The sequence below is a fragment of the Haliotis rubra genome, unplaced genomic scaffold (assembly GCF_003918875.1).
Source record: "Haliotis rubra isolate DU_JTF1 unplaced genomic scaffold, ASM391887v1 Scf44, whole genome shotgun sequence".
NCBI lineage: Eukaryota > Metazoa > Mollusca > Gastropoda > Lepetellida > Haliotidae > Haliotis > Haliotis rubra.
In genome coordinates, this window is record NW_025767124.1 from 2,868,509 (window position 1) to 2,882,945 (window position 14,437).

The 14,437-nt window shown below is 42.5% G+C and overlaps 1 protein-coding gene across 1 annotated transcript in view; it reads left to right on the forward strand.

Annotated features, from left to right (window-relative positions):
- LOC124289406 overlaps positions 1-13,004 on the forward strand; it is a 43,960-nt gene extending 30,956 nt beyond the window's left edge. Inside the window, 14 exon segments of the mRNA XM_046726028.1 lie at positions 118-607; positions 1,178-1,341; positions 2,659-2,892; positions 3,418-3,591; positions 3,990-4,150; positions 5,025-5,886; positions 6,519-6,654; positions 7,346-7,575; positions 7,940-8,015; positions 8,018-8,113; positions 9,112-9,795; positions 10,683-10,969; positions 10,971-11,235; positions 11,606-13,004. Coding sequence (XP_046581984.1) covers positions 118-607; positions 1,178-1,341; positions 2,659-2,892; positions 3,418-3,591; positions 3,990-4,150; positions 5,025-5,886; positions 6,519-6,654; positions 7,346-7,575; positions 7,940-8,015; positions 8,018-8,113; positions 9,112-9,795; positions 10,683-10,969; positions 10,971-11,235; positions 11,606-11,844 — 4,098 coding nt within the window. The 3' untranslated portion in view covers positions 11,845-13,004.
- The last annotated feature ends 1,433 nt before the right edge of the window (positions 13,005-14,437 follow it).

Genomic DNA, 14,437 nt, shown 5'->3' on the forward strand with positions numbered 1-14,437 from the left:
TGGCGAGCGAGCGCTTTAACCATTAGGCTACCCCTCCCTCCACATATATAAGGTTCCTGAAACGTGTGTATGTGTATAAGCAAATATTTTCCTGATCACTAATGATTTTCGTTCCAGTTCGTCACCTCCCAGTTAAATCCATACGTCTGGGACAACAGCGCCGACAGCGTCAACTCTCCCATCCTCACAATGAATCTATACGACTCTGGCGGCGACGAGGTGAAGGTCAACAACTTAGGCTCCAACATCATCATTGACATAGGCGCTGTAGGTAACGACAGCAACAAAGTGGTCGTACATCCGGTCCTGACCGGAAATGAGACAATGGTTTACCATACCTGGAGCGTGTCGGGAAATAACAGCGAGAACCTCAGGATAACAGTGATACCCCAGGCTGCAAACGTCACGCTTGAGTTGTACATTAGAAATGGAACATTTCCTACGGAGAGTGAGTTTGACCTCTTCTACCAGGTCCCTCGTGACGTGAACGCTACCGAGCTTGGTGACCCCGCCCTCGAAGAAGAGTTAAGCTACACCATCTTTGTCACCGGAGAAGAACAGGCAACGATGGGAAATGGAACTTTTTACATTGGAGTCAAAGAACAAGGTAAACTAAGCAGTTTTTCAAAACATAAATAATTTACATATTATATTTCAAATAAAATTACCATACTTCAAATTGGTGAGGTATGGATGCGACAGGCCAATCCGATCATCTCAGCATCACGTTCCGATTTATATACAAATCCATCAAGCAGATCCCGGCTAGGTAAAGATATTCTTGCATAAAGTTATTATAACACGTTACTGTAACAAACGTGGCTGCAAGACATGTTATCTCACGTAACAAATACACATTGCCGGATTCTGTAGTTTATCATGGTACTGCTGGACAAAGGTGAATATGTATTTAGAAAGAGGTTATTCCTTTATATCTATCATATATTACGAATGTAAATAAGGCACTAGGCTCTTTAAATGTATAATACACTATTTAATCCAAAAGGTATGACAAGTAATATATGATAACGATTAATATATACTATTTAGTTAACTAATAATGCAGGTGACAAATCTAAATATGACAGTCAGATTGTAGATGCAGCACTAGAAGGGGCTCTGTCTTTGTTGTAAAATATAGGCAGGCTATCTACTGAATGGTGACGTTCTGTTACAGTAAACATCTCAACCACGGAACCTGACTACAGCGACTACTACGACTACGGCAACAACGATGACGATGACGTGAAAGTTATGACCAACTACTCCATCAGCTTCAGTACGTCGGCCTGTCGGTTCTGGAGGGAGGCCGAAGACAAGTGGATCACAGATGGTTGTCAGGTAGACGCGGTGTTTCTGCAGCTGCAGTAGTAGTTGGAGATGCCGAATTCCTTCATCCCCTCTTAGTTCATCCTCGATAAGCTCCAGGGTTTACGTTTCGATCACTCTCCACTATACCCTGGATGCATCCACGGCTTGGCCCGATGATTATCGAGGATGCCCTTAGTTCTACATCAGTTTTTTTCGTGTCTTCAGGGCATCATTTTTTGTAATGTGTTTCACGTAGCCACCAAATTTTGAACATGGCTCAATAAAATTAGAAGGATCGGTCGGGCGATGAGAAACACCGAAATAAAACATGCTGCCCATATCTGAGCTACGTATCAGCCCATGTGCCCTGTTAGGACTATAGCGCAGCTCTACATATCCTGTATGCTACATATCATAACATCCGTGAAGATCTGGGTTAGAATTAGTTGTCTTCCGCAACCTTTGCTTGATGTAAGAGGCGATTAACGGGATCGGGTGTCACCCTCACTGACATGGTTGACACGCCGACCTCAGCAATAGCCCAGCTGTATATGGTGTCGGTCTGTAAGAGTGAGTGAGTTTAGTTTGGCCGCAGCAATACCAGCTATGGCGGCGGTCTGTAAATAATCGAGTCTGGACCAGACAATCCAGTGATCAACAGCATGAGCATCGATCTGCGCAATGGGGAACCGATGACATTTGTCAATCAAGTCAGCGAAACTGACCACCCGATCCCGTTAGTCGCCTCTTACGACAAGATAGTCGCCTTGTTATGGCAAGCACATGGGTTGCTGAAGACCTATTCTACCCCGGATCTTCACGGGTCCGGTCTGTAAGAAATCAAGTCTGAAGTCAAGTCAGCAAGCCTGATCGCCCGACCCCGTTAGTCGCCTCTTACGACAAGCCTTGGTTACTGGAGACCAATTCTAACTCTATATATGTAGAGTGGCTAGACTCGTCATCAATATACCCCGACAAACTGGGACATACAGTAAGCTACGGTTAACGAACTCAAAGAGACCACAAACCTTAGTTCGTTGTAGCCATAGTTCGTTATACACATTTCGACTAAAATATACAGCAAGTGGTCGGTACCAAAGGAAAAACCAGTTTGTTATATCCGTCAGTTCCCGTCAGTTCGTTATATCCGTCAGTTCGTTACAACCGTAGTTTATTACACATCATAATGCTCATATTATCCATATTGTATCTGGTCCAGAATATATTTATCTTCAGGGTGCCGCTATAAAATTTGAATATCGCTGACTTTGGCGTTTTAACAACTCCAAAATCGCCATTCAAAATTACAATTGAAACAAAATGAACAGTGTCACTGTCTCACCCTAGGTCAGCGAACTTTCCAACTCCCGCTTCACGAGGTGTCTTTGCAACCATCTGACGGCATTCGCCAGTGGCGTCTTCACTCCTCCTAACTCCATCAACTTCAACACCGTCTTCAACAACCTCGGCGCTAAGTTACTTGACAACAACGCCGTCCTCATAACCCTGTGTGTCATCTTTTTCCTCTACATCGTCTGCGTCATCTGGGCCAGAAGGAAGGACAAGCGGGATGTGGAGCGGGTGGGTGGTAAAAGTAGGAATATATTTGTAGGAGATGTGGAATAAGGATTGCGCCCGAATGGTCTATCAAAACATTCACTTCTCAAAAGACACCATTATCGTTTGAAGACAGCGTAACATTGATCTCCTTTTTGACCTCATCTGTCCAAAAGTTACATCGAGCATGTCCGACACATTAAAATTCAAATATAGCTTTTCAAATTTTGTTATTGTATTTTCACTTTATAGACACTTGCTAAATGTGTACGTTATATACTTTTCAAGTGGTTGTGTGCTGACAATACGGTGATTACTTTGTAAAACTATTAATCCGTTTCTTCAGAAATCATTTATCAAAACATAAAATCAGTACATCTACCTTTGCCATATATTATATAAGAACGGGGCTAGTTATCGGCTGTTGGTGGTATGTAACATCTACTGATTCATAACAGCTGAATGAAAGGATTACGATTGCCAAAAACTTGCTGCTTTAATTTCCTTGAAGAACGACTATCTCTAAACAATACGAATTATATACTTCAGTGGGGCGTGGCTCCTCTAGCTGACAACGTGCTGGCCGACAAGTATTTCTACCAGATCACCGTCTTCACGGGCATGCGCTCTGGGGCGGGTACAAGGTCACGTGTCAGCTTTGTTCTGTCTGGGGATGACGCCGACACCGGCGTGAGGGACATGGCCGACGAGAAAGGAGCGAAGGTTCTCTCTCACATCACGTGACATATATACGTCACTATATGCATTGTAAAGAGTGAATATTCAATTTAAGTCAAACAGAACAGAAAACACCACAGAAACAGATCATTATCAAACCACCTCTTACAAGGGAGAAATTCTTCTTTACAACACAGCTTTATCGCATGGAGATAAACTGTAAGGGTATTGAATACAGATTGTACAGTGATCACATTAATTTGGCAAAAAACGTCTGAATAAATTTATCTCTGTAATGTTCCTCAGGTGTTCAACACAGCTTTATCGAAAAGAAACAGTCTCATGTGTAAATAAACTGTAAGGGGATTGAATATAGATTGTACAATGGCCGCATTAATTTGGCAAAAATGCCTGGATAAACATATCTCTGTAATGTTCCTCAGGTGTTCAACCGCGGGAGTGTTAACCAGTTTGTGATGGGTGTGAGTGAATGCCTCGGCCCTTTGTCCTACCTCCGAGTCTGGCACGACAACTCTGGCAAAGGGAAACAACAAAGCTGGTATCTCAGTAAGGTCGTCGTGTCCGACCTGCAGACAGGGGAGAGGTAAGACACACAGGTCGTCGCAGTGAGGTAGGGACACACGCCAATTTACCTGTGAGGAGAGGTGAAGCTTGCATGGGATAAGAAAACATGTTTCAGAAATAAATTGCATTATGGCAATGGACCCGTTTACCTTGTTGACAGATGTTGTTGTTTATGGAATGGACCATGATATACTCACCTAATGAGGATAAACCCTGTTTTGATCACTTATATGCCATTACCGAAGTAAGCCAGACTGTTCTATCGATTTCAGCACAATGTGCATTTTGACTGACCTTGACCTTGACTTTGAAGACCCTACAAGACACAAAGCAAAAGCGGACTGCAGTAAATGAAATTATTTTTAAAGATGCGTAAAATCAAATTTTTAATCTCATTGAACACGAAAAGGTTCTTAAATAAGATTCAAAACTTGTTAATGGTCTTACTGCATATAAATAATATTCTTCAAGAGAAGATCCCCAAGTCGTCATTGCCACATTAGAATCGCTTTGCGGTTGATTGATATTTATCAGAACAACTTCGGTTTACTCAATTGTTGCTAAGCACACATGTCATGGTAGAGCATGATGTCATTTATTGTTAAATGACATCGTATTCCAGAGTGACATCTTTCAAGCCACACAGACAGAAAGCTCCATACAGCATTGATTTATCACCATGTATATTGATGTTTTACTGGGTTTTTGAGAATGCAATCACGATGTAAAGAAACAAATGGTACTTGAAATTTACGGCATACCTCGTGGGTAAAGGAAAATTGTCGTGCATTGTTTGTTCCATCCGAAGACAAATATCACACTCACTCTCTTTTGTTGGTATCTATTTATCAGATTAACGCTCCTGGTTAATCACGTCGTTCTTGTTTCTACAGTTTCTTCTTTCTGTGCAACCGGTGGCTGGCTGTTGAAGAGGATGACGGTATGATTGACAGGATGATGCCCGTGGCCGGCACCGGGGACGTCCTCACATTCAATCACCTCTTCTTCTCCAACACCAAGAAGAGCCTTACTGACTCGCATCTCTGGATCTCGGTCTTTGCCCGACCTCAGAGAAGCAACTTCACCCGAGTACAACGTGTCTCCTGCATCCTGTCCCTCCTAGCAACCACCATGCTGGCTGACGCCATGTTTTATAAAGCCGAAAGCAAACACGATGCGGCCTACTCTTTCACTTTAGGACCTCTGAAATTCTCCCTCAATGAACTCTACGTCAGCTTCGTCAGCAGCCTCGTCGTGCTGCCTGTGAACATCCTCATTGATCAGATATTCAGACGATGCAAGACCAGGACGACTACCAAGGTGGACAACGGTTTCCTCCAGAAGAACCTGAAGATCAACACACTCCGTCCATCAACCTCAGCGTCTACTTGTCCTGACCCCATCAGAACAGTTTACGATGGCACACTCTCCCCCGACCCTGCCACGCCCAGCCCGACCCCAGGAAAGTCCTCCAACCCTCTGATCACGTCTTACACACAGAGTTCAGGGGATATAACACTGAAGACTAACAGGAAGATCAAGAAGCTGAAAGCCAAGCCTAATCGTAAGAAGAAGAAGTACTTCCCCTGGTGGACCAGGTATATAGCGTGGCTGCTCGTGTTCATCAGTACTGGAGTGTCCGCCTTCTTTACCTTCTTGTACAGCATGGAGTGGGGGAAGGTGAAGTCGAACGCTTGGCTGTCGTCCATGTTGCTGTCAGTGGGGCAGTCTGTGCTGTTGTTGCAGCCAATTAAGGTTAGCCTTGATCGTCATTACAGGGTCCGAAATAATCGCGCTGTTTAAATGAGATCCCGGTGCCGTAGATGCATACCAAGAACCACATTTCGTTGTACAGGAGATACCTTGTGGTGATCTTGTTTCGTGCAAGTCGTGTGTACATTTAGAAGTAGAGACCGTGCGTTTGATTTGAAAACAGTGCCTCAAATTTATGTCTTGAATAGAACTATAGCTTAATATTTCTCTGTTGGCTGACTTGGTTGACACATGTCATCGTATACCAATTGTGCAGATCGATGTTGAGCACTGGATTGTCTGGTCCAGAATCAATAATCTGGTCTGTTGCAATAGCTGAAATAGTGCTGAGTGCGACTTCAAAGAACAACCAAACACATCGATCTCTCAGGGTAAACGGTTAATTGCCTATGGTGCCATTCACTTTCAGTGGCCGTGACAGAAACCTGTGATCGTGAGGTTGTGTCCCAGTGAGTCCAGATCATGTTTCAACACGTATAGGATGCTCGGGAGGCCCACTAAAGTAGAAAACATATAGGATGTGCATCACCTTCCTACATCATGAGGCTATCAAGTCATGGTATAACAGAGATTCTGTTCAAGCGGTATGACACCCAACTCACTGCCTGTTTCAGATCATTGTCGTGGCGGTGATAGTCGCGTGGGTTGTCAAGAAGCCCGAACTGGACGACCTTCCAGAAGATGAAGACCCGAACGCTGTCCAGCCTCAGCAGGACGAGGAGGTCACGCACGAGATGCCACCCGAGTCAGGTAGAACTCTTAGTAGATCGGGGTGTAGGGTAGCCTGGTAGTTACAGTATGGTGTAGTCACGTCTAGAGCCCAGGTTCCTTTCCCAGAAAGTATATGATGCCCATACGTCTTGTCCCCTATGGAACAGTATTAGGGGTATACCATCAAAGTCATTTGCTCACTTTTTATATCACATTTTTTAATGTATTCCATCTATTCATGCTTTAAATGATGGGTATATACTATAGATGTATTCAGTAACATATATGTGTAACATCGTAATTGTCTGGTCATGGGTGCCACCATGAGGTTGGTTTAGTATGAATAATGAGTTTATTACATAGGTTAGTGCCTTAATTGTAAAATATTACTCAAGATTCACCTTGACAAATGATATGACCTCAACATACGATCATACCTTGACACATGACATGACGTCGAAATATGCTATGACCTTGACACATGACATGACGTCGAAATATGATATGACCTTGACACATGACATGACGTCGAAATATGATATGACCTTGACACATTATATGACCCAGACATATGGCAGGACCTTTAGTTGCTGCCGACTTTATGCTTACACCTGATGGCCATTGCCTGGGCATTCTGCGCCCAGCTTCTGCACCCAGCCCCTTGAATCCGTGAATATGGTATATTTCTAAAAGCAGCGTAAAACTATACTCACTTCCCTCTGAACGCCAGTGACCCGGCCGAAGATGCCAGTTCCTCAGCTTGACCAGGAAGCCCTCCAGGCCGCTCGGACGAAGCGCTTGAGGGAGATTGAGATGATGGCTATTATCAAGGAGGTCGTCGCCTACGTCCTCTACCTCACCATCCTCTTCATGGTGTCCGTCCACAACAGGGACCCCAATTCCTTCCTCATCAAGGACAATCTCCTCAACATGATCGCGGGGACGTCCGCATTCACCAAGGTATCGACTGGGTTATCTAATTATTGGGTTATACAGTAATTGAGATTAGGTTATGCAGTAAAAGAGTTTTGGTTATGCAGTAAATGAGATTTGGTGGTTCAGTACATGAGATTGGGTTGACACATGGTAAATGAGATTCGGTTATTCAGTAAATACGACTTTTGACGCTTTTAATCAGCCAGACCAGCCATGATGCAAATAGATCGAAAGAAAGCCATTAGATCATCAAAATGACTGGGTAAATCAGAACAACGAGTTCCTTTAAATATTATGGGGATTGTTCAGAAACTGCGACTGGGTTTTCACCAGTACAGGGGTCAACAATATCTGCGACCTGGTAAACTGCCAAGATTATGCCCTACAGGTCAGCACCGGTAACGACTTTTGGAACTGGACCCGCCATTACCTTCTGCCAAACCTATACGCCAACAAACACTTTGACGGGTCCCTCTGGAGGAGAGAGGCCAGCGCTTTGTGTCCAACATGGTGGCTTACAGGGTTGGGCCTCTCAGGTTCAGGCAGCACAGAGTCGTCACAGGTAACAGTATTTTGTCCGGAGCTGTAAATCGCATTATCATACATGACTATGGTAAAATCAGTTGATACACCCCGGAAGCCGAGCTATGTTTCTTGCATAGCGGAGATACAGGTAGTGCGAGTGACTTCAGCTTTAAGATTCAAAAGGCGGCACTGGGTGACTTCCAGAGTGTTCTTTTTAGCTGCTCGGATAACCATTATTTTGATCCATGCTACTGACCTGTTTACGGGCGCAATGGTAGGAATAACTAGCCCGTACATATGTATAGAAATCCCATCAAGTACACAAGCGTGTCAGTACTCTGTCACAACCGGATTTGCAACTGGGTTCGGTTTTGTCAGTCAAACCAACGACAACTTATATACAAAATTTGACATATAAATATATCTCCCTGGGTAACAAATGTATGCGACATTCGATAGATACCATTTTTAGGAAGCTAGTGAAATTGTATGGTGTCTGACCTTGGTTTCGATCAGTTACGAACCAGAGAATGGTGAAAAGTTTCATAAAAGTAGTATCGAGACGAGAACGAGTGTATTATTTTCTATATGCAGCTACAGGGAAATAAAAGCTTAACAGAGACCGAGAATATATCGTGAAGAGGACAGTGAGAACTGAAATGTATTATCCGGTTTCGATATATACTGAGAGAAACAAATAAGGGAACACCGGTTCATGGCAGTGTTCCTTTATTTATTCTCAGATTTCTTCCCACAGCGCTATATATTCAAAGCTGGTGATGAAAACTAGAATATATTAAAGGGACGCTTGAATTTTCCTGTGTTCCTTTATTTGTTTCTCTCAGTATACATAGTGTTATCTGACAGTGTGACTTTCACAACTGTCCGAAGAGGCAATCTTAGCGTCACGGTAGTCGAAGTCGTGACGGGTCTTAAGATAACGTAGTGAAAGGGTAACGCAATAATAAGTGTATGCAAACATGTTTTTGATTTTTGTTGAAAAAGAAACTTATTAAACCACTATGATGTTCTCAGGCCAGTGCCACACACCTCCAGACCTTCCGAAGAACTTCGCCAAATGTAGCCATGCTTGGTCCTGGGAGAGACAGGACACCAAACTCTACCTGGAAGGATGGCAGAGGTTGGCGACGAACGTCACCCCCATCACCCCGCTTAACTACCCCTGGGGCTACAAGACCTTCAGCAAGACTAACGGAATCCCGCACGTCGGCAAGGTCGGGGTGTACCCAGCTGGAGGGTACGTCGCTGATCTCATCGGGAGCGAGACGCGTGTCAGTAAGATGGTCGACACCCTGAAAGAGAAAGAGTGGATCGACAAATACACGAGGGTGGTGTTTGCCGAGTTCACGGTGTATAATCCTAACGTGAACATGTTTGCTATGATCATGGCGACGATGGAGATAATGTCGACGGGGTCGTCGGCGGTGGACGTGATAGTGAGGCCGTTCCGACTCTTCTCCTACCTGGGGGGCTACGGTGTCGTAGTAGCGGTCTGTGATGCTCTGTCTTTGGTCTTCATCGTTTACTTCTTCGTCAGAGAGTGCAAGATACTGAAAAAGCAGAAGTGGGGATATTTTCGACACTTCTGGAACTTTCTGGAGTTGTCCATCCTCCTGCTGTCCCTGACGACAGTGGCCATGTACGTGGGGAGACATCTGATGACAACGTATGCCATATCTAAAGTTACAAAACTAAGAGGTAATATTTACTGTAATTTGATGAGTGAGTACATTGCCGATTTAGCACTTTTTCTCCCAATCTTTGTCTCTTTACATTACCTGATATACTGATATACACAATGAAAAATGACTTAGTGTATAGGATATGTCAACTTTCCAGAACTAGCACTTGGCCTAACTTTAGCCTCTTTCGAACCAATGACCCCAGTTTGTTTGAGTTAATTGAGTTTCATGCCACGATGAACAGTAATACGTTTGTATCGCCGACTCGCGGTTTGTCAGAGGAGGATAGGGCTCACCATTGGTTTGACAGAGGAGGATAGGGCTCACCATTGGTTTGACAGAGGAGGATAGGGCTCACCATTACAGGTAATGAGGTGACAGAATCACTATCGTGACGAATCGAGGATTCCAACCTAAGAAGACCACCTAAGGGACGCAACTGGGTACAACAAGTTGAGATGCCATAGAGGACAGGTCTTTGTAACAAAATTTCACCCTGTGAAGATATATAATGCACTTTTTGACACTCGCGGTATTAATTGATTAGGAAATATTTAAGCAGCGATACAAGGGCAGCAACATGGACCACTTGCCGCCTGAAACCATATGTCTTATCATTTCAGTAAATGACGCACACTCCTTGGCAATATCCCTCTTCACATACACGAAGTATACATACCTCCTATGGAATCCTCCTCAATCTGAGGGGCGGTGGGGTAGCCTAGTGGTTAAAGCGCGCGCTCGTCACGCCGAAGACCCGGGTTCGATTCTCCACATGGGTACAATGCGTGAAGCCCATTTCTTGTGTCCCCCGCCGTGATATTGCTTTAATACAGCTAAAAGCGGCGTAAAACTAAACTGACTCACACCTCAGTCTGAGTCACCTTCTGTTTCTTCTTCCAGATCGCTTCTACAACTTCCAGCGTCTGGCAATGTGGGACGAACTGTTCACATTTCTCTTAGCCTTCGTCATATTTGTCTCCATGCTCAAAATAATCCACATGCTTCGCTTCAACAAGAAGATGTCCATGTTGGCGGGGACACTGAAGAAGGCGACCCAGGAGCTGTCGGCGTTCTCCGTCGTCTTTGTCTGCTTCATCATCGCCTTCATGTCCCTCGGGTTCCTCACCTTCGGGGCCAACGTGGAAGGCTACAGCAGTGTGTTGCTCTCCCTGGAGACTCTGCTCTCCTTTCGCCCTGGGACACTACCAGTTTGAGGAGCTCTCCGTGGCCAATAGGACAATCGGACCTATCTTCTTCTTCGCCTACATCATGTTCGTGGTTCTGCTGATGCTGAACATGTTCGTCACTATCCTGAACGATTCCTTTAGTGTGGTAAGAGCCAAGGTCAACAGTGAGCAGAATGACTATGAAATGGTTTCCTTCATGTGGGAATGCTTCCGGTCGTGGATTGAGCTCACTGGCCTTGTCCCAAAAGCAAAGGGCAAGTACTCTGGTGAGTATTATCCTTATCTAGCCATGCCCGTTTTAAATTAAATTTCTTTGATGGAATATTGCTAAAACCGCTACTGAAACATCCACTCATTCACTGTTAACCCAACCCGCTTTTAGAACCGGGTTAGAACTGATTTTCAGTAACCCATGCTTGTCGTAATAGGCGACTAACGGGATCCGGTGCATAGGCGGATCCAGGAATTTTGGGGGTCGAACCCCCTGAAACAACAACACACACACACACTCACACTCACACTCTGGAATATTGCTGAGTGCGGCGTTAAACAACCAACCAACGACTGTTAACCTTCCACGATCGAATGATGGACAAACTTGTTTAACAGTAGCACTATTGGTCTGATATATTCCAGATAAGGAAGACTCTCTGAACGATGACCAAATGGAGGATGACAAACCCAAGACGCTCCAAACAGCTATGACGTCCGTTCACCAGAAACTGGACAACTTAGAGCGACGTCTGGACGAGATGTCGGGGCGCCAGCCGTCCAGGAAGCTGCAGTTCATGACCACCCGCCAGGACGTCGACTTTCTAGACATGGACCTGGATGAGTTCACGAGAATCTTCCCCCAACTCACAAGGCTAAAATAACCCCACGTCAAAGACCTTCCTCTGCTGCACAAAATAGGCAGTGATATGTTTTTCAACTGTTTGTTTCTGCATCCTTAGTCCATGGATGTTAAGTGAGACATCAATGTTATGATGAAATACGTCTAAATGTGTAGAATATGTATTCAGAAGAGAGTGATCAAAGGATACAGTTGTATATTCGTGGAGGAGACGTACTTCGTTCTTTGTACATGTATGTCTGAAGTTACACATCTTTAATGTACTTTTTGTTTCCTTTGTAGAGTTTGTGGGTTCCCTAGATACAACTAAAAGCATCTTAAAACTACATCCACCCCCTTTACATTTAAGACAAGGACTGTCCTGTTTGATTTCGGTTTTCAAATTGAATAAAGAGCCGGTCTGAAAATCGAGTAATTGTCTTGCAAAGATTTAATTGATGAAAGTTGTTGATAATCACATTATCATTGTGAAAACACTTATCTCGGCCACGTCTAAGCGTTATATTTCTAATAGGCTACTTAAAAAGTACTAACAACAGTAAATAGTGGAGATAGTTTACATCAATTATTTTTTGTAGCATGTAATTGTTGATATATTCTTTATGTGAATAAATGTTTTAATGTTAATAATTCATAATACACGTATTCTTCACAAAGTATGGTGATTTGTGAAGTAGTAATTCCAAGTTTGCTTGTGCCAGAATGCCCACAGTAAATCCGTCCAATTATAGTTTGTTGTGGTTAAACTGGGCTAATAGTATTGCCTCACCGGAACGTGTGTATAAACGGCCATCTGTTTTATAATAGTATGTAGTAAGTTAAGAAATTTACAATAATCAATTGTTTTACTGTTAACTATTATTCATACTGTTATAACATTGATATATATTTAAGATAATGTGTATTTACGATGTTATTGTCATATCGTTGAAACTGTTACATAGTGTACAGATTACAAGATAACCCATAGCTGAACAATTTACAATAAAACATTTTTTACATGTTCCAATAAAACATGCAATTGTACATCAACAGCTATACGATAAAGCACACTACTGTAGAAATTACAATACCTATGGCTTTACAGATTCCAGTGTATGCTGTAGATGTACAGATTAAAATAAAAGCTATAGTTGTAGCTTACGACTACCCCATCTGTTTTGGGGCTCTGTAGCAAACTGATATAAGTCTGTTATGTTGTTTATTTGTTGTGTGCTCACTCTTCCATAGGGAAGTGTCCTGTCTATGGATAATAGTGACCAATGTGGTATATGTTTACATGTAGTTAGTAGTGGGGGTTCATATACATATCCATTTAAAAAAATAAACTATCTGACCCTGCTCTTAAAGGAGACTACTATAAAATTGAAATAACTGAAAACAGTTTCTGTTATCTGAGCTTCGGTCATTATGCGATTTTACAAACATTTTGTTTTATTTTTATCACGGAGGGTGGCTTTTAAAATGCCTTTACTCCTGTGATTTTTTTGTTCCTGAAATAAAAACACACATTTTGGCAAGGTTAACCCAAACCTTTTCCTAGTGCAGGAAGTTGAACACACCAACCCCAGTTCCGCACCAAATGTCACCAACTTGAACCCCAATATGTAAAATCAACACAATATGTAAAACTAACGCAATATGTAAAAACTTAACGCAAAACGTAAAATATAACGCTATATGTAAAATATTAACGCAATATGTAAAAGATGTCTTTAACGCAAAAAGTAAAACACCTAACGCAAAATGTAAAAACAATTTTTAACTTAATATGTAAAAAATTAACGCAATATGTAAAATCCAGTTTTAGGTTTGAATATTAGGGGTAGCAGCCGAAATCCATTTTAGTCACAAATTTTACAAAAACTAAGATATCGCAATGTTTCTTACAAAATAAACTTCATATTACATTTTTATGCAAAATTTTACCTCGTTCAGTATACATGTAAGCAGAGTCGATAAACATATAATTTCCTTGTATATAGAGATATTTTAATCGATCTTATAGTCTATTTTCGAAAGTTTTAAAGGGATAATTATATTCTTCAAACTTGTTTTCATAAATTGTATTTTTGATTATATTCATTATGTCTTATTCCAGAAGGATGGACCTTTCCTTGAAACTGTCCATTCCGTTGTTGATAATCTGTGATTACCGAATTTGGGTTTTAGAGAAAACCACTTATTGATCCTTCTTAATTTGGTTTGAAATAACATGCCTGTTGTAGTAATGTTTCCAATTTTAATTCATTGTGTATGGGGGTTGGAATTAATTGCAACTGGTACTGGGCATCGAGATGGTAGCTCTGACCATTGGACTTCGGACCTAGCAGCTGATCTAGGAGAGAGCGCCAAAAGTTATGATTTGACTATGTACATGAAACAACGATGGGCGGTTAAAGGGAATACTAGAATAGTACCTAGATGTCATAGCTTCATTTGCGGGTGGGAAACAACTTCAAGTAAACCAATGTGTACATTTATTAAATCACTCTCTCTCTCTTTGCCCATTCTACCTGTTACACTCTTAATTTGATCAGGTGGATTTAGGGTCATGTAGTGTTTCCCTTCATTTTCATGAAAGTAGCCAAGATATATAACTGGACTCTCTCCGG